Here is a 24,552-nt window from a genome sequence, read left to right as displayed (position 1 = left end):
ATTCAGTAACCTTGTGACATTTCTGATTGCTCCAAGCATTGTACTACTGCGAGCGCGCAGCGATGCCTAGCAATTTTTCTGATGGACATGGGCCCAATCTTCTCCCGAATGATAGTGGTCGTCCATCCAAAGCATGTAGCATCGCCAAAATCTTCTTACGGGGAGCGTCATATGTTCTTACAGTGAAGAAGAAGGTGTTCTATCTCTTCTTAACCCTCTCCACAGGGGTAAATGTAGCGCTACGATCTTTTTGTATCTTATACGAGAAGCTTTTGCATAGGCTGTGCCTGGGCGAGTTCTACCAACTCTTGTTTCAACAAATCGGCTGGTTTCCATCGGCGTATTGAATTATAGGCCCCGGTCTATATGATATAACCAGATATTTACAGCGCCATTTACGAATCAAGTTTCGTTCGGCAATTGACAGCATATTTTGTTTAAGAAACGACATGCGTCCCTCGCAGAAGTAGCAGTGAAAACTCACACTCTTGGTGAGAAGTGCGCGTCATGTCATGAGCGGTGACGTTATCTATGATTTCGATACACCTAGGATCCACTAAAAATTAATTCACGATGAAGAACCATTGCTTCCTGTATTTGATATAATAATCTGCTGTTTACGTACTCTATGAGGTGATTTCTTTGATCCACAACAATTAGGCCTTCGAATCATTCGAAGGACCATCGACGAGGTCCTGACTGTAACACATATCAAGCGTAAAACAGGAAGTACTTCACAGGAAGTACGTAACAGGAACTTCGTATTGGACTCGCAGAGACAACTCCTGCGACACTTGGAAGATGTCGCTCACTTATTTTTAATTAAAAAACAGTTTTATTTATTATATTATTTCAGAATAAATCCGAGGTTAAGTTTAGGTATGGGGAGGTGTACTATTAGTACGGCGACCTATTGTTATGATCGAGCTTCGAAATAAACAGTCACGAGTTAGAGCGAAGTGTGTCTATGTAGTGGTTAGTTCGTTTGCACTCGTCCACTACGCACTACGTTTACTGCTATTATGGATCATCAATGAGCACAAACAGCGACACTGTACGTAAGAGAAGTATTTGTTAACACGCGCGCCATTTGTTCAACGGAGCGGCGCCAAGAGACCGCTTCTACGCCAAGCAGTACCGCCCCCGACTCGACCGAGTGCGTTAGGCTGTCGGCGTTTCGCTGGCCTCTGCTACACTGGCGGCGCAGGCTTGGCGCGGCCGCGGCGGCCAACGCCGCGTGCCCAGCGTCGGCGAACGAAGCCGCGCTTATCGGCGCGCAGCTGCTGGCGGCACGCCCGAAGTTGCGCTCCGCTCGAATGGCGACGCGTGGAGCGGCGCGAGAGGCGGTGCGACGTGAAGGGCGAGGGAAGCTGCACGCCGACGCGCTGCGACTCGGCACCGCGGCGACGCAATGCTGTGGCGTCTAAGGTCTCCAGTCTACGCAGCGGTTTATGAGGGAGGCCGCAGCTCAGGGTAAATTTTGCCCACACGGGGTGCACCCAAAACACGGCACACGAGCTTGGGGCAATTGCAGAAAGGCTTGGAACTGTTTACTGATTGATTGATTGATTGATTGATTGATTGATTGATTGATTGATTGATTGATTGATTGATTGATTGATTGATTGATTGATTGATTGATTGATTGAGCGATCGGGTTTGGCGTCCCGGAGGAGCAACGCCAGAGGCTGCAGTCACGATGCATCACCGCCAATTTTCATACAGACGCAAATATTCGCAACATGGTGATACGCTTGCCTGCTGAAAAAAAAAAAAAAAAGTCACAGTGACCACTCCGCTCATCGTAATGTAGTGTGAAGGTACCTATCCGCTCGGAGCCGTAGGGAGAGTCCGCCTTCCAGGAATGTGCTTCGTTTAAAGCTGATCGGTGCGTTAACTTGTAAGCAGCGAAGATAACGAGGAGGCGAATAGAGAATCAACAATATTGTTTAAAAAAAAAACAAAGAGGCAAGATAGGAGGACGACATCGTGCGGGGCATCGTATACTGCACGGCCTCCCTCGCAAGGACGCATTGAACGGCATGCCCATAGACTGCTTCTTAAGCTATGCTGAAAGGCGGAGCTCAGATGCAGCAATTTCCGAGAATTCTCGCGAGGCTACATCCGCCTATAGCTAGCCACTTCCTGTATCTGTGCAGCAAAATAAAATTATTCTTTATCTGCCCCGTTCGATGAGGCACTTGGCACCTTTTCCTGTCCGGTTTCTCCGTAAATAAACAATAACCTCATAAAATATTTCACAACTATTTAATTTTTGAACCAAAGTAGGTTACGACAGATCTCACAGCCGCTGAGTGCCATGGGAACGCTGAAAGTAGACATAAATGGGTTTGAAAGTACTTGCCGTTGAAATATGCATGATATAGCGCGTGCTTATGAGCCACTACAGCCCGGTCCCAGCGTTCCTTCGTCTTTTGAAAGGTCCTACTGGGTAGTCAGCCACAGACGCTTTCTCTGGTCGTGCAACCTATAGAGCGCTTCGTTGAATTTCTTGCCGAATGACGTGCGTCGAATCTGCCATGTGTCGCTCCTGATGGGAGCGTGCAGCGTTCTCACACATGTCACTGAAGCATCAAGTTTCCCCACGAGAAGATCACGCGTGTAGGATGCGTTAAGAATTGATGACATAATTATAAAGCCAATTAGACACGTCCAAGCTTTGAGCCTGCAGTGACGCCAATTCAAACCATCTGTAGGTATGTGCGTGTCAGCACAAAATATAGAGATTTCTCTGCAACGGAATGTCACCGCGCTACGTGTTTCGCCATGATCATTTCTAATGCGTTGGCTTCACGCACTTTCTAGGGACTATGTATGTATGTATGTATGTATGTATGTATGTATGTATGTATGTATGTATGTATGTATGTATGTATGTATGTATGTATGTGTGTGTGCGTGCGTGCGTGCATGCATGTATGTATGTATGTATGTATGTATGTATGTATGCAGACATGCATGCATGCAACGGACCTCTTTCACGTCGACATGGGTATCTGTACATACGGGGCGGGGTATACCTACCGCTGTGCAGTAAAGCTCTCGACCCCTGTCTTCGACTTCGTCCTCCTTACTGGACTGCACCGACCCGAGACAACAGTACTTTGCCGACTGTGGCTTGGCGTCCCTTTTACCACACCATTTGCTTTCCGCATCAAATGAGAGGGTAGTGCGGCGTGCGACCACTGCGGCAGCGAGAAAACTGTTGTATAGGTTATTTGCCGTTGTCCCCAATACAGCACACACTGGCAGTTCCTGGCGACCGCGCTGGCCTGTCTTGACGTCGGGCTGCTTTCGGAGCGGACAGTCCTGGAACACCGCAAGTCGGTAAGGACACTCTTGAAGTCTCTGCGTTCGAGTGGCGTATTAGAGAGACTATAGCTCCTGCGGATATTCCACACCTCATCTTTCTTTTTTTCGTGCCTTTGCTTTATCTTTCCGCCCATATGCTTCCCGTCTTTCATTTACCTTTCCCTGTGCAGGGTAGCAAACCAGAATCTCTCCCGGTTAACTTCCTTGCCTTTTCAACCCCGTTTCTCTCTTTCTCTTTCTCTTTGACGTCGACTTGAAGCACTGGGTATGTGCCACTCGGTCTGGCCTGGTCTTCAATGAACCTTTTTGATGCCAACTTGGGTCCCTGGATATGTGTGCCAGTAGCTGAGAGCCGCTCTTCAACAAATGCCTTTGGCGCAAACTTAGTTAACTAGGTATACGCCACTGGGAACGTGCTGCTCTACAATGATAAAAAACATCCCTAAAATTTACCCGACGCTGAGTGGAACCAAACCACGTTACAAGGGTCCAACAAGGACAGCCATATACATATATTGTAGGACAAGGACAGTCTTGTCCCACAGGGACAATGGACATATAATGATTTCGCAATAATAACAATAGGACAGAGCACTGCATAACAACCGAAGGGGCGTTAGAATTGTTCGGAAAAGCAAATTCCAGCCAATCCTGATGCTGGACAAATTATAGGCGAATGGGGCCAGCCAAGAGCACTTATATGTATACGAACGAGCCAATGCAATGGGCACTTACGGACGAAAATCATTGTGAATTCGCGGTCCCGTACGCTTTATTTCCAGAAGCGGTGTATAGAGGCATAAGGAAGGCATACATGTAAAACGAAAAAAAAAAAATGTGCCGTCACGACAGGTGGTGTATTTCTTTCGTCGATAGAGAGATGGACGGAGAGCTGACGCCTGAGTCCCCGCGTGTCAAGATGCTGAAGACCTAGAAAATCTCGCACGCGTGCTATTCGCGGTGCTTTCTATGTTTCACTTTTCAAAGATAGAGATGCAACTTTACTTCTAAATCGTGCTGATCCTTTCTTTTTCTACTTGTGTATGTCTTCCTCATGTCTTTGTATACCGCTTCTGGAAATAAAATACCCTGGCCCGTAGTAACAAAAAAAGCTCTTATACAAGAATATTTCTTAAGAGCAAATTGCAGCAAATCTTGATACTGAACATAATATTAGCGAAGGCGGCGAGCCAATGGCAGAGAGCACTTGCGACACGCTTTGTGAATTCGGCCACTATAGTTGTCAGCCAGCGCTCTGAACTGAGGTTATTGTCTGTGTCGCTCTTTTAAGATTATACTGTTTAAGAAGATGTACCAATCAGCCCAAATGGTCACGCTGTTGACAATCTTGCTCTTTCATGAAACTTCTTCCGTGCATCTTGCGAGATTCCGGAGAACTCCTTTGCCGTATTGCGTGTGCCAGTACTTCAAATCATCGATTAATTCACCCTCGCCCTGCGATCTGCTATAGTCCCCTGACTAGATCAGGTGATAGAGCGACAACCCCGGAAAGGCGTTGGTCCCGGGTTCGAATTCCGGACCAGGACGAATTTTTTTCTTCTACTACAGTTCCAGAATGCACCTCCTTCGAAGATTCTGGCTTCTGTCGGATGGAGTGAATGACATGCTTTTCCTTTGACGTAACTGATAATGCGAGTGATAACTACTACGTAACTGATAATAGAGTGACACTGTGGGCAGTGGAGGATACAATACAATCGAGAGAAATGATGGCTTTGCAGGCCTGTCGGCGAATAAATGACCGGACTAAACAGATATACCAAGTGTTTCATTGAATGATGCTGACTAAATAAAAACTCAATCTTGTTGCGAAATTTGAATCAAAACGAAGTAAAGGGGTGCGCTAACTCAATGCAATGGTGAGCGCGGTTAAGATTGCTAGAATAAAAACATTGATTTGATTAATTCGATGATATTGGACATGTTGGTAATTTTCGTCGCCGGCGTTTTACACAAATTTGATTGTCAAACGACCAGACAAGAATGTAATTCTATAGCACACAACAAGCCTTCTCATTTGATGCAATGAAGAAAAGAAGTCACAAAAAGTATTTAAAGAAGACAGAAATGGAGATCACGAACTATATACGATACACTAAGAATAATAACTCAATAGTACTTTTAAACACAGAGATATCATTCACAAAAAGATGTCAGCATCGTCACTGTCAGCTTTGTCAAGGAAGGAGAGTCATAGCGTGCACACACACAGCTGGACCTACACTCAAGTACAGTGCAGTCACAAGCGTTCGCTCGTATAGTCCAGTTGCCTTCAAGAAGCGCAATAGAGCTTCTGTGACCTTGTGCATACTATGGAGGTCTGTGGCCAAGGTCACAAGATCTCTGCTTCCGAGAAAGGTCTAAGAGGTTCAGACTGAGTAGCTTGCAGATCATATCGTTGAGAGCCGAAGGTTCCACAGTGACACACAGTGTGCTCTATAGTTTCATCACATACGCAAGACTGGCATGCGGAGAAGTTGGCCAAGCCGATGGAAAATGAATAAGACTTCGGGAATGCGACGCCCAACCACGGTCGGCAAACTAAAGTTGTTTCACGACGTGATAGTCCGGGTGGCCGGCGAAGTCGAAAGTCAGGGACCAGTGAATACAATTGGTGAAACTTATCATGTCGAAGTGTGATGCAACGAGCAAGCGAGTAAAGTTGCCGCGCTGCTTCGGTTCTCGACAGCGGTACTGGCACCGGGGGGGAGCAACCTTTCCAATGAGATGAGCGCACGGCTTCATCTTCCTGTCGTTGCCAGTAATTCCGCAGTGGCTGGGCAGCCTATCAATAATAATGTCCCCGTCGTTCTCGAATGCTTAGCGGCGAGCATGCCTAAATTCAGAGCTGCTCATGCCTGAGAGCCATGACGCAATGCACACTGCATAGTTTGTAGGGTGCCCTTGGAATAAAAAAAAATGCCCGCCGATTGATTTGTCGTTTGTTGAAGCACATAATCGACGGCACCTTGAAAAGTCGCTAGTTTTGCTGCTGTTGATGCCATAACATGCGGGAAATTGGGCTGTTAGAAACAGCTCAATGGGACAATCACAGCTCCGGTAGAGCTGCTGGAACTGGAAGAACCTTTCGTGTAGATATGTCCGCGGTCAAAGTAGGGCTCATCTGTGTGGGGAAAAAAATACAGCCGTTTCAACGCTAGTTGTGACACGCCTGCCTTCTTGGCAATCCTAGGAACTGAGAGGCACACATAAGGTTGTCGGAGGCACAACAACGCAGACGTGAGGCGCATCGCAGGCTTGAAGTAGTGTGTCGGAGTGATCGGTCACAACACCATAGAATGTAGGAGGAGGAGAGACAAAGAGGAGGAAAGACAGGGAGGTTAGCCAGTGTAATTACCGGCTGGCTACCCTGTGCTGGGGAAAGGGGTAAAGGGAATAAAAGGAGAAATAAGAAGAAGAGGAGAAAGAAATAGAGAAATCGGAAAATTCACGCAGTAACGCGATAGTACGCGATACAACACTCAAAGGCGATCGCACAATTCGCATGTCCTTAAAAACTTCAGCAAAGCCCTTAAGGCCTTGAGTGCCGAAGCCCGTCTGGACCAGTGTCCAAGAGCTTTCTCCTCTGTAAAAGGGCGATCGTCCAGTTTTTCGAGCGCGCTCACGAGCACTGTTCTTGGCACTTTGTAGCTGGGACAGTCACAAAGGAGGTGCTCAATCGTCTCCTCGCAGCCGCAGGTGTCGCAAGTAGGGCTGTCGGCCATTCCAATGCGGAATGAATGTGAGTTCGTGAATGCCACGCCGAGCCACAGGCGGCACAGAAGTGTTGCTTCCGCTCGTGGTAACCCTGGTGGTAGACGGAGTTGCAGACATGGATCCAATCTGTGGAAACGTGCGTTCCTGAACTCATTGGTGTTCCACAGATTCTGCGTAAGCTCGCGGGCGAGAGAGCGAAGACTTGTGGCTGCGTCTGTTCGTGACAGTGGTATTGGTATAACGTGAGCACCATCGTGGGCCGATCGGGCGGCATCATCCGCATTGTGATTACCCGAAATTCCGCAGTGACCCGGTATCCACTGGTAGATGATGTTGTGCCCCTTGTTGGTTGCGTGATGGTGGAGTAGTCGGATGTCTATCACTAGTTGCATATTTGGTCCGTGGTTGAAAGGGGACATCAGACACTGGAGAGCTGCCTTCGAGTCACATAAGAGGGACCATGACTGTGACGATTTGTGACAAATAAACTCTAGAGCAGCACGGATAGCTGCGAGTTCTGCAGCCGTCGATGATGTAATGTGAGACGTCTTGAACTTGAGGGTGACAGACTCTGCGGGAATTACCACTGCTCCAGCTGAACTATTAGAGGAGACAGAACCATCCGTGTAAACGTGGATGCGTTCTTTGTGTTTGTCATGTAGGAATGAAAGCACGGTTTGTTTGAGGGCGAAAGATGACATCTCCGTTTTCTTTTTGATACCGGGAATAACAAGAAGAGCCTGGAGTGGATGGAGGCACCACAGCGGTAGAGATGGTCGTGCTGCGGGCGTGAAGTTTGATGGTAAAGTTCCGTGGTTAGCGGCAATAATCCTGCTAAACGCTGAACGAGGTCGAGCGGCAGGAAGGGAGGCGAGATGATGCGATGGAAGTCGCGCGAAGTGCCTGATATGCATCCTTAAAGCGTCGACTTGAAGATACGTATCGATAGGGTGGTCATGCGCGATGGCTATTGTTGCTGCCGTGGATGCACATCTGGGAAGTCCAAGGCAAATTCGTAGAGCTTGAGCTTGTACAGACTGGAGGGCACGGAGGTTGGTCTTACTGGTGCCACCCAGTACAGGTAAGCTATAGCGCAGGAGACCGAGGAACAGTGCGTTATAGAGTTGGAGCATCGCACTCACAGACGCACCCCACGACTTTCCCGCAAGAAATCTGAGCGCGTGGGTTATCATGAGTAATTTCCTTTTTAGGTATGAGAGATGTGGACTCAAGGAGAGGTCTCGATCTATTATCACTCCTAGAAAGCGGTGCGTCTTCTCGTAGGCAATCGGATGTCCATTAATTCTGACAACGTACGGTTTCATTGCTTTGCGCGTGAAAGTGACCATAGAGCACTTCTCGCAAGACACCTCCAGGCCTCGCGCTCGAAGATAACCTGATGTTAGTGTGGCCGCTTTTTGAAGTCTGGCGCGCACCTGGGGACGCGTCGCTCCTGATGACCAAATGCATATATCGTCTGCATAGATCGACACATGGACGGATTGCGGCAGGGTGTGAACCAGGTCTATGAGCACGAGGTTAAATAGAGTGGGGCTCAGGACTCCGCCTTGGGGTACGCCACGGTAGGTGTTGTGTTGTGATGACGCACCATCCTCTGTTTGCACAAAGAATGACCTGTCCTTCAAGAAGCTGAATATCCACCGAAAAACAAGGCCGCCTAGGCCGACATTGCCCAAAGCGTCCAGAATGGCTCGATGGGTTACGTTATCATAAGCGCCTTTAACATCCAGGAACATTGCCGCTGACAGCCTCCTTAGACTCAGAATGCCGCAGTCAGTACGATTCTATTTGTACCAGAACTCGCTACCGACAACCTGAGGCGACTCAACAGGCAGTCCGTATCGGCGCAACTTGAAGCGGTGGCGCCAAATCAGATAGCAGACGTTAGATTCAACACACGAAAAAATGTGTTGGCTATCGACGTCACACATGAGACTGCGCTGAGAAATTTGACTACAGTTACAGAACTAGGTGGGGTTAAGCTCCGCTCGTACATCCCCCAGAACAGTGGTTCAACTACTGGTGTGATCTACGACGTGGACGTTTCCACCTCCAGCGCCGACTTGCCGATCCTAGTGAAGCCTGCCGTTGATGGCGTCGCCATAACACATGTGTATCGCCTCGGCACATCCCGCTGTGTGAAAATTATATTCAAAGGCGAGACTCTCCCTTCGCACGTCAAGGTGGGCCACTTTAGACACCCTGTGCGACCATTCATCCCAAGGCCACTGCAATGCCGCTATTGTATGAGGCTGGGACACGTGAGTGCCGTGTGCGAGAACACGAGAGTTTGCTCACGGTGCAGCGAGCCCCATGCTGCAGACTTTTGTGCAGCAACGGTTCTCAAATGCACCAATTGCCTTGGGTCCCATGATGCTTCCTCGAAGGACTGCCCCAAAATGAAGAAGGAAAAGGCGATCTTGAAGCAGATGGCGAGAGACCATTCGTCTCGTCGGGAAGCTGTTGCGGCCGTCAGAAAGCGACGCTCCCGACGCCGCCGGACTTCAAAGAACGCTGATACCTCTATGAAGAGTACGTCCCATCCGACATCACCCCCTCCTCTGCCCCCTAGTCCTGGGGCAATTCAATCTAAATCGGACAAGGCCATGGCGGAGAACAATACAACTTGGTCCTCACTACTAAAGCAACAGCCAAAGCCAGAACAACAGCGGAAGGCACAACCGAAGCCACAGCTGATGCCGCAGCCGATGCCACAGTCGGTGGTACGGCCGATGCCACAGCCGGAAGAGATGACACAGCCGGAGGCGATACCGCAGCCGATGCCACAGCCGGAGGCGATGCCGCAGCTGATGCCACAACCGGAGCCGGAGCCACGTCAAGTGATACAGCTGCACACGGCTGTAGAGCGAACAGCGCGGGTTCCTGACAAATTGCCCGAAGAAGACCGGCAAGTCATTATGATGCTCCGGTCTCTGATGAATACCCTTCGAATACTCTTAAATAACCTGCACACTCCGTCAGCGCGAAGTGCAATGCAAGTGCTGGATGCTCTCAATTCAGTACTTGCAACTCTTGAGTAAGCATCATGGCTCACCCGCATCATTATATTCGCACTGAAGTCAGAACGGCTGGGGTTTAGCTTAAAAATATACTGCCACGTACTGCAACGTACTGCTGACGCCCACCGAATCCTTGGTCTTCACTGGTAACTTCAACGTGCATCACCAGCTATGAACCACCAAGATTGACGGCAGCCTAACGTATCGACGGAGCACTTCCTTTGACTTGACTGATTTCGAAGCACTTTGCTGCGTGCACAGACAGTGTTCCCTCTATCCCGCTTTCTTTCTTTCTGTACCCCTTTTCCCTTCCCCCAGTGTAGGGTAGCAAACCGGACGCTCGTCTGGTTGACCTCCCTGCCTTTCCTCTCTTTGCTATCTCTCTCTCCTAGGCTTTTTTCGTGCTGAACAGACGAGACAAGGTCGATGACGTTGTCTACAGAAGAGCGTCCGCGTCGAAAGCCTGCCATAGAGTCAGGGTATAACCTGTAGTGTTCTAGATACCACTCTAGACGCGTCAGCACCATCCTCTCCATCACCTTTCCTAGACAACTGGCCAGAGCAATGGGACGATAAGATGCCACGTCTAGGGGTGATTTACCTGGTTTGAGCAGAGGCACAAGGCGGCTGGACTTCCATGCTGCAGGAACTACTCCTTCACGCCAAGAATTATTGTACACGCCTAGAAGAGCATGCCAGGCTGTCTGACCGAGGTGTCCGAGAGCTGCGTATGTCACCCCGTCAGGCCCAGGCGATGAGGAACGTCTGCACGCTGCCAACGCCGCCTGCAATTCCTCGATGGAAAACGGATTGTCCATACGAGAATCCCGCGAGATTGTAACATCACAGGGATCACGTGTAACGAACGATGGCGGTAGACCAGCAACCTTGACACAGAAGTCCTCCGCTACGTCGATCTCTCTGCGAGCTTGGTTGAGAGCCAGGCATTTGAAGGGGTGGCGTTGTTGCGGTGATGTTCGAAGACCACGCACCGTTCTCCATATATGTGACAGAGGTTTATGCGGATCAGGGGAATCGCAGAAGGTTTTCCACCTTAGAGACTGCAGGGAGTTGATCCGACGCTGGATCTTCTTCTGTATTCGTCTCGCCTCCCTTAGGTCGTAGATGGACTTGGTGCGCCTGTACCTTCGTTCCGCGCGACGGCGGATTGCTCGAAGCCGCTCCAATTCTGCTTCGAATTCCGAAAACTTAGGAATAGGCCTAAAAGCTCTTGTGGCTTCTTGAGCAGCGGCGTTAATTAGCTTTTCGATGTTGCCAGGTAGACAGTCCTGGATCTCTTGGCAATTCTTCTCCATGAGCAACGTGTATTGAGGCCAGTCAGCCTCCGGCCTTCGCGCTATAGTAAACAAGCTAAGTGGTGCGATGGTAGCTGCGACAGATGTTGCACGTGGGCTCGAAGAGAGAGAGAGAGAAAATAATAAATGAAATACAGGGAGTTTAACCAGGACTGAACCCGGTTGGCTACTCGCGTCTCAACGGTAATAGCGACCTGGTGCTCTCGTGCAAAAAAAAAAAAAAAAAAATCGCTGCATCAGGCAAAGTACATCGTGGGAAGCCAATACATGTTTGAAGTGGTTGGGTTTGTATTCTCCCTAGTGCGCGGATGTTCGTATTGCATGTGTTAGATGAAGCTGGCAGACTGTAGTGTAGAAATCAGAGAAAAAGCGCTCTCTATAGCGCTCTCTATTTACCTGCGATGAACTTGAACAGATGATCAACGCAAATTAGCTTTCTTTCGGAGTATATGACGTAAAGGGGACTCCAGGTGATATCGACCATCAACAATAACGCCCCAAGTATCAGTGAGTTTCCTCGCATTCGACTGACCGGCCCTCGATGTACGCGGAGTAGAAAGTATTCGATTTGCGTGTAAATGCTACAAAAGCGTATTTTTTCCGTACACACGTTCAAGCCTTGACTGCGAAAGTACGTTGATGTTAATGTTGACGCCTCCTGAATACATGCGCGTATTGAGCTTCTGTCATGCCGGAAGCCCAGACGCAGGCATCATCGGCGTCGAGACGTTCGCCGGTTGTGATTCAGCGAGCCCGACAATGGAATAAGCTATAAGGGAATAGTGGAGCTCAAGACTCCACCTGGTGTTACACCACGACTGGAAAAATGTTAAGCTGTCGGGTTATCGTCCGTAAGCACAAAGATCGATCTCCTGAAGCGGTACATTTTTCTAATCAAGCGGAAGACGTGACCTTCAAGCTTAGCTGTCTCAAAAGCGTCAAGAATGGTTTCGTGCGGGTCACACACTCGTACTCACCTCTCACATCAAGGAATAAAGCTATGCCGAATAGCGCTTAGAAGGTTTTTGCTGCTATGCTCACCGGAAGCCGGCCGTGGCGCCAGTGTGTATAGTGAGAAAAATAATCGCTGCAGGTGCAGTATAGTTCGTAGAATACGCGGCGTCGGAAAATCGCTCGGTTCGGCTGCTCGCGCGTGAGCGGCTCGTGGTCTTCCGGGGCCGACACCATCAGTCAGGCTCGAACGAGAAAGACCCGCACGCGACTCGCCCATACGGCGAGATGGCCGACGCCGATAGGAGGGCGGCGGCGGCGACATCCTTCCTTCCCGGTTATGAGCACGGCATCGTGGCGCGTGCCCTGCGCGCTCTGCCCGCATCGAGCGGCGCGGCAGTGCGGTTATAGTTACAGCCGCGGGGTTCGTTTTACGCGATGAGGCGGTAGGGACACCCATTGACTTAGTGGCTATGTGCAGCAGGCTTAGGTCGCAGCCGGAGGTCGCGGGCTCGATCCGCCCTCCGCACATAGATGGGGGCCGAATGCAACGTTCGTCAATACGGCTCTGATTGGCCGGCACGAGCTGCACAAAGCTGTTCGTTCATACGGGGGACATGCTTGAGAGCACTGCGATCGCGGCGCATAAGCGCTCAGGTCACGTGCTTTTTCACATATCTCGCGGGCTTTCGTTAGGACGCAGAAAAACTTATTACATAACAAATACGAAGTTAGAAGCTGAATTGGATGGTTTATAGGACGCTTTACAACTTTCTCACTGGAAGTCTTGTCCTAAAGTTAGTACTTGCGAAGATGGTTAATTAATATTTATTAATTATGCAATTAATGTAAACACAAAAAGTATAGTGTGTCTTTCTGCATACGATAGCCAACACCATGCATGTGGTCGCGTCCTCCTCTAATGATTCGGCATATTTTAAACCTTGGCTAAAATTAGCTCGGATGTCCTTCATTGTAAAGCTTTGCCTACGTTATCACAAAATTCGGGCAGTATTGAGCGGTTGGTGATAAGAAAATACAGAACCTACCAAAAGGAATCACTGCATTATACCGGCCCAAACCTGCTCCTTTTACTGCGAGTTCAATACAGGAAATGTGTGCTGGTGTAACAAAAAACTCCAATCTGTAATGCTTCTCCCGCCGCTATCGCTCTCAGCGAACATCGCGACACCCTTTCGCACTTAACAGTCGTTTGCGCCCTTTCCTCGCTTCTTTTTTTACCCCCTTGTTTCTACCTGGGTGCGTGACGGTGGCAACAGCGTTCCGCTTGGCCGCTCATCTGACGCGGCTTGTCAGCCTCACCGCACCAAGCATTAACGATGCCCCACGGCTGAAGCACGGCGAAAGGTCGCAGTGGGGGGCCGCGGCTTTTAGTGTATGCGAGTCGCAGGCCATTGAAGCTGTCCAGTTCCTGCCCGAGCTAGGCGAAGCGTATACATTTCCGCAGCGGCAGTCGATATTGATGTTTATTTCTTAACCTATGGCGCTCACCCACCAGGGGGTTGGCCATAAGTCAAGAAATTACGTCGCCAGCAACAAAATGCACAAATTTGCGGAAGAAAACAATTAAGTGCACGAGAATATCGAGAATCAGAGGAATTGCGAGAACACTTATTAGAAAATCAATTTTGAAAATTATGTATGTCCGACGCACATCTTGGACTCTATGTGGAGCGAAGCTTTAGTGAAGAGGCTAATCGAATGCCGTAAAGCTGTTCATGTGCTGCAAATGTGCAGTGTAGAACATACATGCCTGCCCCACAGATTGGCACAATTCGGAGACCCGCCCCACCACTGCAGCCACGTGATCGACGCGACCGCGGATTACACTGTCTCCGGACTAATCGCAGTTTACCATTGCACTATCTCCAGGATCAGCCTACTTTGCACGTCAAGAAACAGACCGAGCAGGTGCGTGGGCTTGTTTTACTTGCGTTAGTCAATGCTGGCAGGCTGTAACGCAAAAAGCCGATAGAAAGTACCCTATATAGTTGTAGCATAGCGCTTTCCAGCGAAAAAATTCAGAAGGTGGCAGATGCCTGTCAATCGCTTCTTCATGTACACTACATGGGGGCTCCATGAGATATCTCTGTCAATTAAGATACCCAAGAATTCGTATGACCCTAGAGGTGGTATCGACCGCCCATTGATTAATACACTGTAGTGCGTCATGGGCTTACGTGTAAATGGGACAAATGCACATTTATCAGATGGAATCTCCAAGCCTTGATTGCGAATGGCATTCATCACTTCGATAATAAAACAGAGGAAAGGAATGGCTCTGTCTGTATCTCTCCACCGAAAATAAGTGTTGTTTTGTCATATGTTAAGAGGAAGCTTTAGCTCGGCCCCAACTCCGACACGGCCTGTTCAAATACATGTAAACCGCAGAAATGCTTTTGTGAGATAACCCCTGGGCCGATTTTAATGAAATTTGTTGCGTTTGAGTGAAACATTTAAATTATAGTGACTGTTGGAAGCGGAATTTTGACTTATGGCCTGAAGATATTTTTACAAGGATACAAGGATATTTATATAATTGTGTGTTTAAAAAGAATGGGAGCACGAAGTTTACAAATTTGTGCCTCTGCATCAAAAACAGATATCGTCGTTGTGTAAATTGCAACCATCACGACATCAAAGCGGACAAATTTTATATATTAATTTACGTCTTTGGTGAAATTGTTGCAACCTTTAAAAAGGTTTTGCAAAAGTGCTACTCACATATCGGTGATGTACTTGAGAATCATGTATAATACGTAAAATTTGTCCGCTTTAGATGTGCTATTAGATGCAATTTAAAGAATTGCGATACCTTTTTTCATTGCTGAGTTACAGAGTTGTAAAGTTGATAGTCTCGTTTTCAGAAAATTTTTCATTTCTGACAACTCTTTAAAAAGAATCCTAAATAAAAATCCGCTTACAACAGTCACTATATTTTAACTTTTTATTTTAAATCCAAGAAAACCTATCAAATTTGGTGCAGTGGTTGCCGAGAAAAAACGATTTCTCCCTTCTGATGTATATACATAGAAGCCCCCGAGCTAAAGCTTCCTCTTGAGGAATCCCCCTAGTAAAGAGAAATATTAAATCAGTTTAGGTTCATCTAGAGTATGATTTCAAAGCACTAGTTTCGTAAATTTGCTATAAGAGGTTGATCTTTAGAAAAGAAAATGACAGTCAAAGCTTGATCTATTTAATATTGCATCGAAACCCTGCGCCAGAATATCAGTCCGATGTCAAAGAATTCAAAGCATTCTCCCCTTATTTGGGCCAATGCGGTGCTGTAATATTTTTATAAAGTTGCTCACTCCAGTCCCCTTCCGAATACAACGTAACGTTTGCCGATATGACCAGCGTGTGCCGTCCAAAACGCCATGAGGTCACGGCGAGCTGGTGCGGAACCAGAGGCTGTGTTACCACCTGCCTTTCATATTCGCGTACTTTAGAGGCTTTCATATTTATTGTAGAAGGGCAATGTACTAGTACAGCTTAACTCATTTTTTACAGCGACGCTGTATATGACTAGCCGATTCCTCCATCCGTCTGTCTGTCGGTCGCCTGTACGCCGAAAACTCCTCCGGCGCAACCCCATACGCATGCGCGAAGAGGGAGGCAGAAAGAGAGAGGCGCGCAATTAGCCAACACCACCAAGATAGCACAAGGCCTGCTTACTCCAACCCATAACGTCATGCTGCCTGGCCTGAAGTTTCCACTGACAAGGCTGGCGTGATGAAAGCGGTGACGTCGAAATCACTATTGTCTACTGGGGAGCATCCCCGTTAGATTTAATGGTAGCAGGGCCAGGTAACATGACGTCAGGGATAGGAGTGAAAATACCTTGCGCTATCTAGGTGGTGTTGGATTAGATGCGCCAGTAGTGACGTCGTTGCTCTCCGTCGCATCTTCAAGGGGAGTTCGGTAGCGCGTATCTCCGTCGCAGCCCAGCGCGCGCGCAGCAGTTTCTCTCCGGCTCCGAAATGGGTAGGCCAGGCGTCATACGTACTCCTGAGGAACAGGCAGCTTTTGATCAGCAACGCCGCGAGCTGAACCGGGAACGAGCTCGTCTACGCTGTGCCGATGCTGCAGCCCGGGCATCAGAACAGTCTCGTGCAGCCGAGCGCAAGCAGCAACTGCGTACTGAGCATCCGGCAGCCTACCAAGCCGTCGTTTATTGAAGCATCGGGATTAACCCAGTGATAAACATCGGTGCTGCACATTTAAGCTTCGCTGGTTCACTATCTGCACGGAGTGCTTGGGCGGTGATTTTTTTAGCGACCCTTTAACTACAACAAGTGTGGTTTGTGCGGACCCTATTTTGCTACAAAGGTAGCCAACACTTTTATGCTGCACGATCTCAACGATTGTGCAACTAGACTGCAAAATCGAAAAACTATGAGATCGCGTCACGCAGCTTTCTACACGACGCGAAAGGACGCAGTATTGAACTTTTTAGACGATTTCAGAAGGGGTCAGGATGTCTCGCGGCTGTATGTCAATAAAGCGCATTAATTAAGCAGCACTTTCTTTCTTAACGGCCCCTACGGTTCAATCTCATTATGCAGCAGTGAGATTCTTCCCAGTGATCGCCTAATGTTCCGGACCATTTTCGAAAGTCTTGAAAGGGCATAATTAATGCACTGAACTGGTCACGGAGAAAAAACGACGTGACATCGCTCTCGTCTCTCACTATGAGCGCCGCAGTATAATATCGTGCAGCAACGTGGACTGCCTTTATCGAATCGGGACGAAACGCACAGCGCTTTTACTTGCTTGTTTCTCACATCATGACGGCGATATTATCGTGCCACTATCACTGTCCCGATTACGTGACGCCACCTTATTTTACGACAGCTTCGTGAGCTCGGACTCAGATTAGATGACGTTGCCACTACGCGTATTACGTACATTTGCGAAGCGTTGCAACTATCTACTAAGACAGAGTGTACTTGCGCAAGCTTTCATTCGGCAGCGCAGATGTCATCACATTATTAAAGTATTTCACAAATGCACTTACAGAAAAGGAAAAAAGAAAAATCTGGTTTCGTCTTCAAGGTTTCATTTATTTCCACGCATCACGACTTTTAATTCTCCGCGCCAGGCAGTACAGTCACGGATGAGAAAAAAAATATAGCAAGCACAAAAAGTTCGCAACTATGTGGCTTACCGGTGTGTGCAGAGCGAAATCACAGTGGGCGGGGGAAAAGGAAATCTGCGACTGCTTTTTACACTGCCATCTCTGAGAGAGAGAGAGAGAGAGAGTAAATTGGTATGTGCAATGCACATTTGCACAAAGCACCTATCAGAAACCACGATCGCGGGAGCGCAGAAACGCATGCAGTGCTCGCACGCAGCGAGCTTCCCAGACACTCGCAGAAGACCAGAAAAAGAAGCACCGTTGGTCACTCGGCGTAAGCAGCGAGAGCACATGCCGGACAAAACAGGCAGCCCTGCTTTGCTGTGTAGCTGGCTCCCCCGCTCATGCAGGAGCCACGTGAGTTGCCTTCACAACAAGCGCCGCCATCAGTATTCGCGCCCCGAGCCATGCTGCGAGGAACCCCGCTACCATAAGCGCACTTTTCCTGATGAATCTCCTCGTCTGCGGTGGCCGTCCTTTTCGTCTCTGCATCGACGCGCATGCCAAGGCTGCGTGGGACCGGGCCCGCTGCGCGGCTAGGCACCGTTACACAATGGACCCTTCTTCTCTTCGCCCGCCTTTCTCTCGTCCTTTCGTTCTTTGCTTATGTTTGTTGCTTTCAGCTATGGAAGCTGATACGTGGTGAGAAGCGCCAACGGCACTGACGGAGGTGGATATGTGACTAATCGTGGATTAGTCACATATTATTCCCGCTCTCAGGTTGACGACCACATATGCTAAAGGGCCACGTGTTGAAAACTTCTGTTCTTATGCAGTTAAAAATCCGCGGTTTATTGTTGGATAAAAACGGGGCTAGTTTATTGTATGAGATACTAAGCGGCGCAGGCACATGCCTACGGCGCCCTTCTCTTTTGAGTCCATGAAGCTTCTAAATGGGGAAGTCTGCAGGCATGTTGAGGACAGGCAGCTATTGGTTCGGGCGTTTCGTTCGGTTTCTTGTAGTTGATGTGAGCGCACAGCCTGACAACTATAGACCTTCGTTCCAACATGCGTGGCGCATTCCGTGCTCATCCTAAAGAGATCACGCGAAGGCTGCGACTCCGCAGCTTCAGCAGCGGGGTACCCCGTGCTGCGCTATGCCGTGCCTGACCAGATCGCTTCATTTACTGGTCCACGACATCGTCCTGGTGAAGTGACCTGTCGGTCCATCCGCTGTTGTCCGGTCGAGCGGTCAATACACCGACTCCACTACGTTCAGAGCGCATGCGCAGCAGTCCTGCCGTTGGCAGGACTGCTGCATGTTGGCAGTAGTCATCGCCACCTTCCCGCTGCAGTTAAATTCAAGGCAACATTGAGGGGAATGATGAAGACAATGCCACCTTGCATTTTTCCAGTGAAAGGAAGACACCGGGAGAGGGCTTGTTTTTAACCTCACGTGCGCTACTATAGATTCTTTTTATTCTCAGAATATAATTAAAGCTTGTATATTTCTGTCTCTATTCTCACTTCACTGACTTTATTCTAGTGGGCTTGTCATACCACAAACGTGACACGATTCTTCCCATGGTTGTCCAATTTCATCCCTCTAAGGACTATTACTACTACGGGAATACTTTATGCCAGCGCATAGTAAAACTCGTCAGGAAATCTGGGAACAACGATAACCTATAGATGATTTAATTTTCGGTTCATAGTCACCGGTAAAGCGCTATACTGGGCTGTTAAGTAAGAAATGTCTCGGCTCAGCCGAGCAGTGTCGTCAAATAATGGGATGAAGAAACACCGAACGCGTCTTCGCTAGAACCGTATCCAAACACATGAATTGTTCTCATATTAGGCGGTGTTCTAATGCTCGCGGTAGACAGCTTAAAGTCTCGTTTTAATTATGGCGAAACCGGCGAAAAGCACAGCTTCGCGAAGACAGCAGTGAAGTAAAAAAAAGTACAGGCTGCTTTGCTGTTCACGCAAGAAGGTGACTGGACAAAATGGTTGGAAATTCTACGGGAAAATATCCTGAGCACAAAGAAACGTAGTGACGCTTCTTTTATACGCTTATTGTAATCTACATACATTGTGTTTTTCTACGTTATATATATATATGATACCAGGCTTGTATATATGATACCAGCCTGGTATAAATGAATACCAGGCTTTCTTCCATAGAAGAAAGTTTGAAGGAATTCGACGTTGTTAATAACAGACTATCTAAAGTTGAGGACTATCTGCATGTACATGACCGGAATTTAGATGCTCTCAACCGAAAGGTTGATCAACTTGACAACAGGTCCAGGCGAAATAACTTGATAATAAGAGGAATTGGTGAGGAAGCACGGGAAACTGATGATGTTTTGTTGAAAAAGGTGAACGGTGATGTGTTTAGCGGCATTTTGAAGCTGAAAATCAATTCAATTGAAAGAATCCATCGCCTAGGCAAAAAGATTGAAGGTAGAGACCGTCCCATAATCTTGAGGGTGGCTGATTTCAGAGACAAATCTAAAATTTTGCGTCATTGCTCTATGCTTAAAGGTACGAATATAAGCATCAGTGAGGATTATTCGAAAATGATTGTTGAAGTACGAAAATGTCTATGGGTTTCTACACAGGAAGAAAGGTCAAAGGGAGTAAAAGTTAAACTACTATATGACAAAATAAAGGTCAATAATGTCCTTTATGCGTGGAATGAAATCACTAAAGAGCGCTATGAGTGTCAAGCACACCCTCAGGATGACCCTGCTTGAATTTTGGAAAGCGATTCCTTCAGGATACTGAATGTGAATGCAAGAAGCATATTAAATAAGGTCGAGGATATCGAAGCTATGATTTTAGAGCATGACCCGGATATTACAATGATTACTGAGACATGGCTTCATAAAGGTATATTAGATAGCGAGGTAACTCCAAAGTCTTATGTAATGGTAAGGAAGGACCGGGATGGTAGAGGTGGTGGAGTTGCGTTAATGATTCGCGATAACATTGACTTTATTATACTTCCTGTCCCTGCTGATATTGAGGCAGTTTGGATTAAGATAATTTGTAAGAGTCGTTCAGTCCACATAGGCGGTATATATAGGCCACCAAATTCACCAGTCCAGGTTCTTTCTTCTCTCCGGCACTTTATGGAGAGCAATATGCAACAAGGAGACAATATACTTTTGGGTGATTTCAACCTACCTGGAATAAACTGGAATGCTCACTCTCCTGGAGATACAGATATTTTGAATTGCAATGAGCTTCTTGATCTTGTTTTTGTTTTGGTTTAAACCAAGTGGTGACCGCCTATACTAGAATCAGTGCTCGTTCTTCGTCTATCCTTGACCTTGTTTTCGTGTCTAATAACCTGTTGCCTTTACTAATAGACTGTGAGACCAGTGATGGCATCTCTGACCATAAACTTGTAGTACTGTCTTTGAGCCTTTCTGCAAATACTGTAAACCATCCCCGCAAAAATGTCGTGTTAAACTTTGCTAGAGCTGATGATGTTGGGGTTCTAGAATTGCTAGAGGACTCTTATGAGAGATTCTCTGAACTTTATATGCGTAATCAGGGTCCTGATTGTCTCTGGGAGTACTTTGCTAATTTGGTCATGTCTTCTATAAAACTGTATACACCTAAGCGTTTAAAGAAAACTAGCAATAGAAGCCCTTGGATAAATAGAGAAATAATACACTTAAAGAGGCTAATAAAACGAAAACGTAAGAATTGTAAAAAGAATCCTAGCACTCAGACTCGTTCCACCATTCAATGTCTTGGAAGGAATCTTAAGATACTTGTGAAAGAATCCAAACAAATGTTCTTTGGCATCACAATCCCAAAATTTCTAAAAGAAGCACCGGGTAAATTTTGGAGATATATTAATCCATCATCGAATGTTCACTCAACGACACAATCTAATGAGCATCCTTCTTCCGAGAGTTTCAATGATTATTTTGCATCTGTGTTCACAGAAGACAACGAGATTATGCCGAGTATTGAAACTCCATCTGACAGGCCGCCTATTGCTGACGTTGAGATTTCTGAACAAGGTGTGCTCAACCTTTTGCTTCGTTTGAACATAAAGAAAAACCCTGGACCCGATGGCATCCCTAACGAGTTTCTTTATCGCTATGCCGAATGGAATTCTAAATATCTTGCATTAATTTTTCGGTCTTCACTTCATAGCGGTTTTTTACCAAAGGTATGGAAGCAAGCTAAAGTGATTCCTGTCCTTAAAAGCGGCGGTGCTGATAATTTAGCAAATTATCGCCCTATATCAATCACTAGTACCTGTTCAAAGATGCTTGAACATATCGTCTCGAACCATCTGTTAACTTATATTAATGAATATAATTTGTTACCTATCCACCAACATGGCTTTCGTCAAGGCCTATCCACAACATCTCAGCTCATCGAATTAGCCCATGATCTTTCAGAAACTATTAACTCTCGGGGACAGACGGATATGATCTTCATGGACTTTGCGAAGGCATTTGATAAAGTGTCTCACCATAAACTACTAAGAAAAATTGATGTTATGTTCAAAAATGCTGCTATTACTCAATGGTTCTCATCCTATTTTCTTTCTCGTGAGCAATATGTCGAAATTAGTGGTACAAAGTCTCAGATTTCATGTGTTAAGTCGGGAGTTCCCCAAGGCAGTGTTTTGGGCCCCCTTTTATTCCTCTTATTTATAAACGACCTCCCGAATGAAATAGACGTTTCCATCAGGCTCTTTGCAGATGACTGCATTATATACAATAAAATTGATGCGGTAGGAGACCAGGCAAAATTACAAGTAAATTTACAGAAAATAAAGAAATGGTGTGATGAATGGCAAATGGTGCTAAATCCGTTAAAAACTGTAGTTATGACAGTCTCTAGAAAGTTAAATTTCTTAAACTATTCTTATTTTATTAATAATCATGAACTGATAAGAGTTGATCAGCATAAGTATCTTGGCATGATTTTCACAAGTGATCTTCGCTGGAACCACCATATAGATTATGTGTGTGCCAAGGCCAACAAGGCACTCTGGTGTCTGAGGCGAAATTTGCCATTCGCAACTCAAGAAACAAAACTTCTAGCCTATAAAACATTAATTAGACCTATAACTGAATATGCTAAGGTGGTCTGGGACCCTTACACTGCTATAAATATACCAAAAATCGAACGAATACAGCGTCTGGCAGTCAGATTTATATTCAATAAATATCGGCAGACGGACTCCCCTTCTCAACTTTGTGTAGAGGCAGACCTACCGACATTCCAGGCTAGATCTAAATTTGAAAGACTTAAATATCTTTACCTAATCATTCATCATCATGTTCATATAAAGCATACAGACTTTTTTGAAATTCTTTCTAGTGAAACCACTAGACATCGTCATTCAATGTTTATTCGTCCCCCTGTTATACATACCGATTGTTTCAAGTACAGCTTTTTTCCAAGAGCTATCAAAGAATGGAACTCTCTGTCGGAAGAAGCCGTTTCATCCTCATCAATAGATTTTTTTCGCAAAACGCATTGGAAATATTCTAGTTTTTAAATAATATACTTGACTTTGTGTCCTTGTTATCTTCAGCGGTTTACGCTGTTACCTCTTGGTGTTATTAATTTTAATGTATTGTCCCTTTTTGTGTTTCAATGTACAATTTTCCATGTACAAAATATGTGATTTATAATTGTTCGCATTCCTCTCCTGCTATAGCCCTGTGTAAGGGCTGGCAGTATCTGTAAATAAATAAATAAATAAATAAATAAATAAATAATATATATATATATATATATATATATATATATATATATATATATATGTACACGTTTTTCTTTTCTTTTTCTCTTCTTTTTTTTCCCCTGTTCTTGTAGATGCGGGGTGGCGTCAAGTCGCAGAGACGTCTTCATCAAGCGTTTCATTACTCGGTCTCCGAGCTGTGTTAACTAGTAGTGAAAGTTGACTGCCTTCAATGATGACCAAAATTGGAACTTAGTAGCGTGTGCTGGTCGTCACCGGTGCGGTGCGACGGGCGTGAGCGGAAGTGACGTGCCGCACAGACATTGCACTCACCGGAAGTAGGGATGGTATCCCTGGTGGTGCGGCGGAGGCACGTGCAGGTCCATCGGCAGCGCGGCCGCGTATCCGTCCACGAGACCCGGTGCGTGCGTGTGCTGAGGGTGCTGCATGGTGGCGCAGACCAGAGGACGCCGTCGCGCTCGGCGACGACGCCGCACCGCCCGCTGCTGCCGCTGCCGACGACGACGACGACCGTGTACTCCGATCACTGCACGGAATGCGCCCACGCTCAGAACAGCACAAAGCCCCGCGCTCTCAAACACGCTATCCGCTGAACTTCTCGTCAGAACTCACTGCATAATGCAAGTCTGAACTTACAAAAGCACGCTATCGACAGGACGCGTACAACAAAGCCGGTGTCCTTTGCATGTGTTGCACATGTTCCACTTTTAAATGACAGGCGTTTGTCGGACATGTGCCCTTATCTTATTTCCTGTCGATAGCGCTCTTTCGCAAGTGTAAATATCGATTACCTATTCTAAGAAATCCACGCCCTGAAAGACAGAGGTAACTGGAAATCGCTGGGCGATGTCCAGCAATTGACATAAGTTCTAAGGAGGAGCATGTAAGTATATGACAATGTTATTATGTTACATGTGTAATTATGGTGCATAATCCCTGATACTCTTTTCCCCTTGTTTACCGTGTTGCCATCCGCAGCACAGATTATACCTCCATTGAAAGCGCACTTTCTCTCTCTCTCTCTCTCTCTCTGTATATATATATATATATATATATATATATATATATATATATATATATATATATATATATATGGAGCTTGGCCTCCTCACAGAATTGGTCGAGGGATCAAGTACATGAATAATAACTGCATTGCAATTGCCAAAGATGCTGCAAACTAATTCTTGAACGCTACGCACTATCAAGACAAGTAAAATATGTATCTTTTCATAAAAGAATATATTCTTATGTCCTAAAAATTGTGCCAAAAATAACTGATATCAATGCTTCCATGTTGTTTGCCTATTCAGTAAGAAAGAAAATATC

At 46.7% G+C, this 24,552-nt stretch overlaps 1 protein-coding gene across 2 annotated transcripts in view; it reads right to left on the bottom strand.

Moving 5' to 3' along the window:
• trh (PAS domain-containing protein trachealess) overlaps positions 1–24,552 on the bottom strand; it is a 464,837-nt gene that overhangs the window by 416,845 nt on the left and 23,440 nt on the right. For both annotated transcript variants that reach the window (XM_050180191.3, XM_050180192.2), the window contains exon 2: positions 23,539–23,752. In XM_050180191.3, coding sequence (XP_050036148.1) covers positions 23,539–23,654 — 116 coding nt within the window. In that variant the 5' untranslated portion in view covers positions 23,655–23,752. The remainder of the gene's footprint in view (positions 1–23,538; positions 23,753–24,552) is intronic.

Source organism: Dermacentor andersoni, chromosome 7, assembly GCF_023375885.2.
Source record: "Dermacentor andersoni chromosome 7, qqDerAnde1_hic_scaffold, whole genome shotgun sequence".
NCBI classification, from domain to species: Eukaryota; Metazoa; Arthropoda; class Arachnida; order Ixodida; family Ixodidae; genus Dermacentor; species Dermacentor andersoni.
The sequence above is the reverse complement of the archived record's forward strand: the minus strand, read 5'-3'. Positions and strand labels throughout refer to the sequence as shown.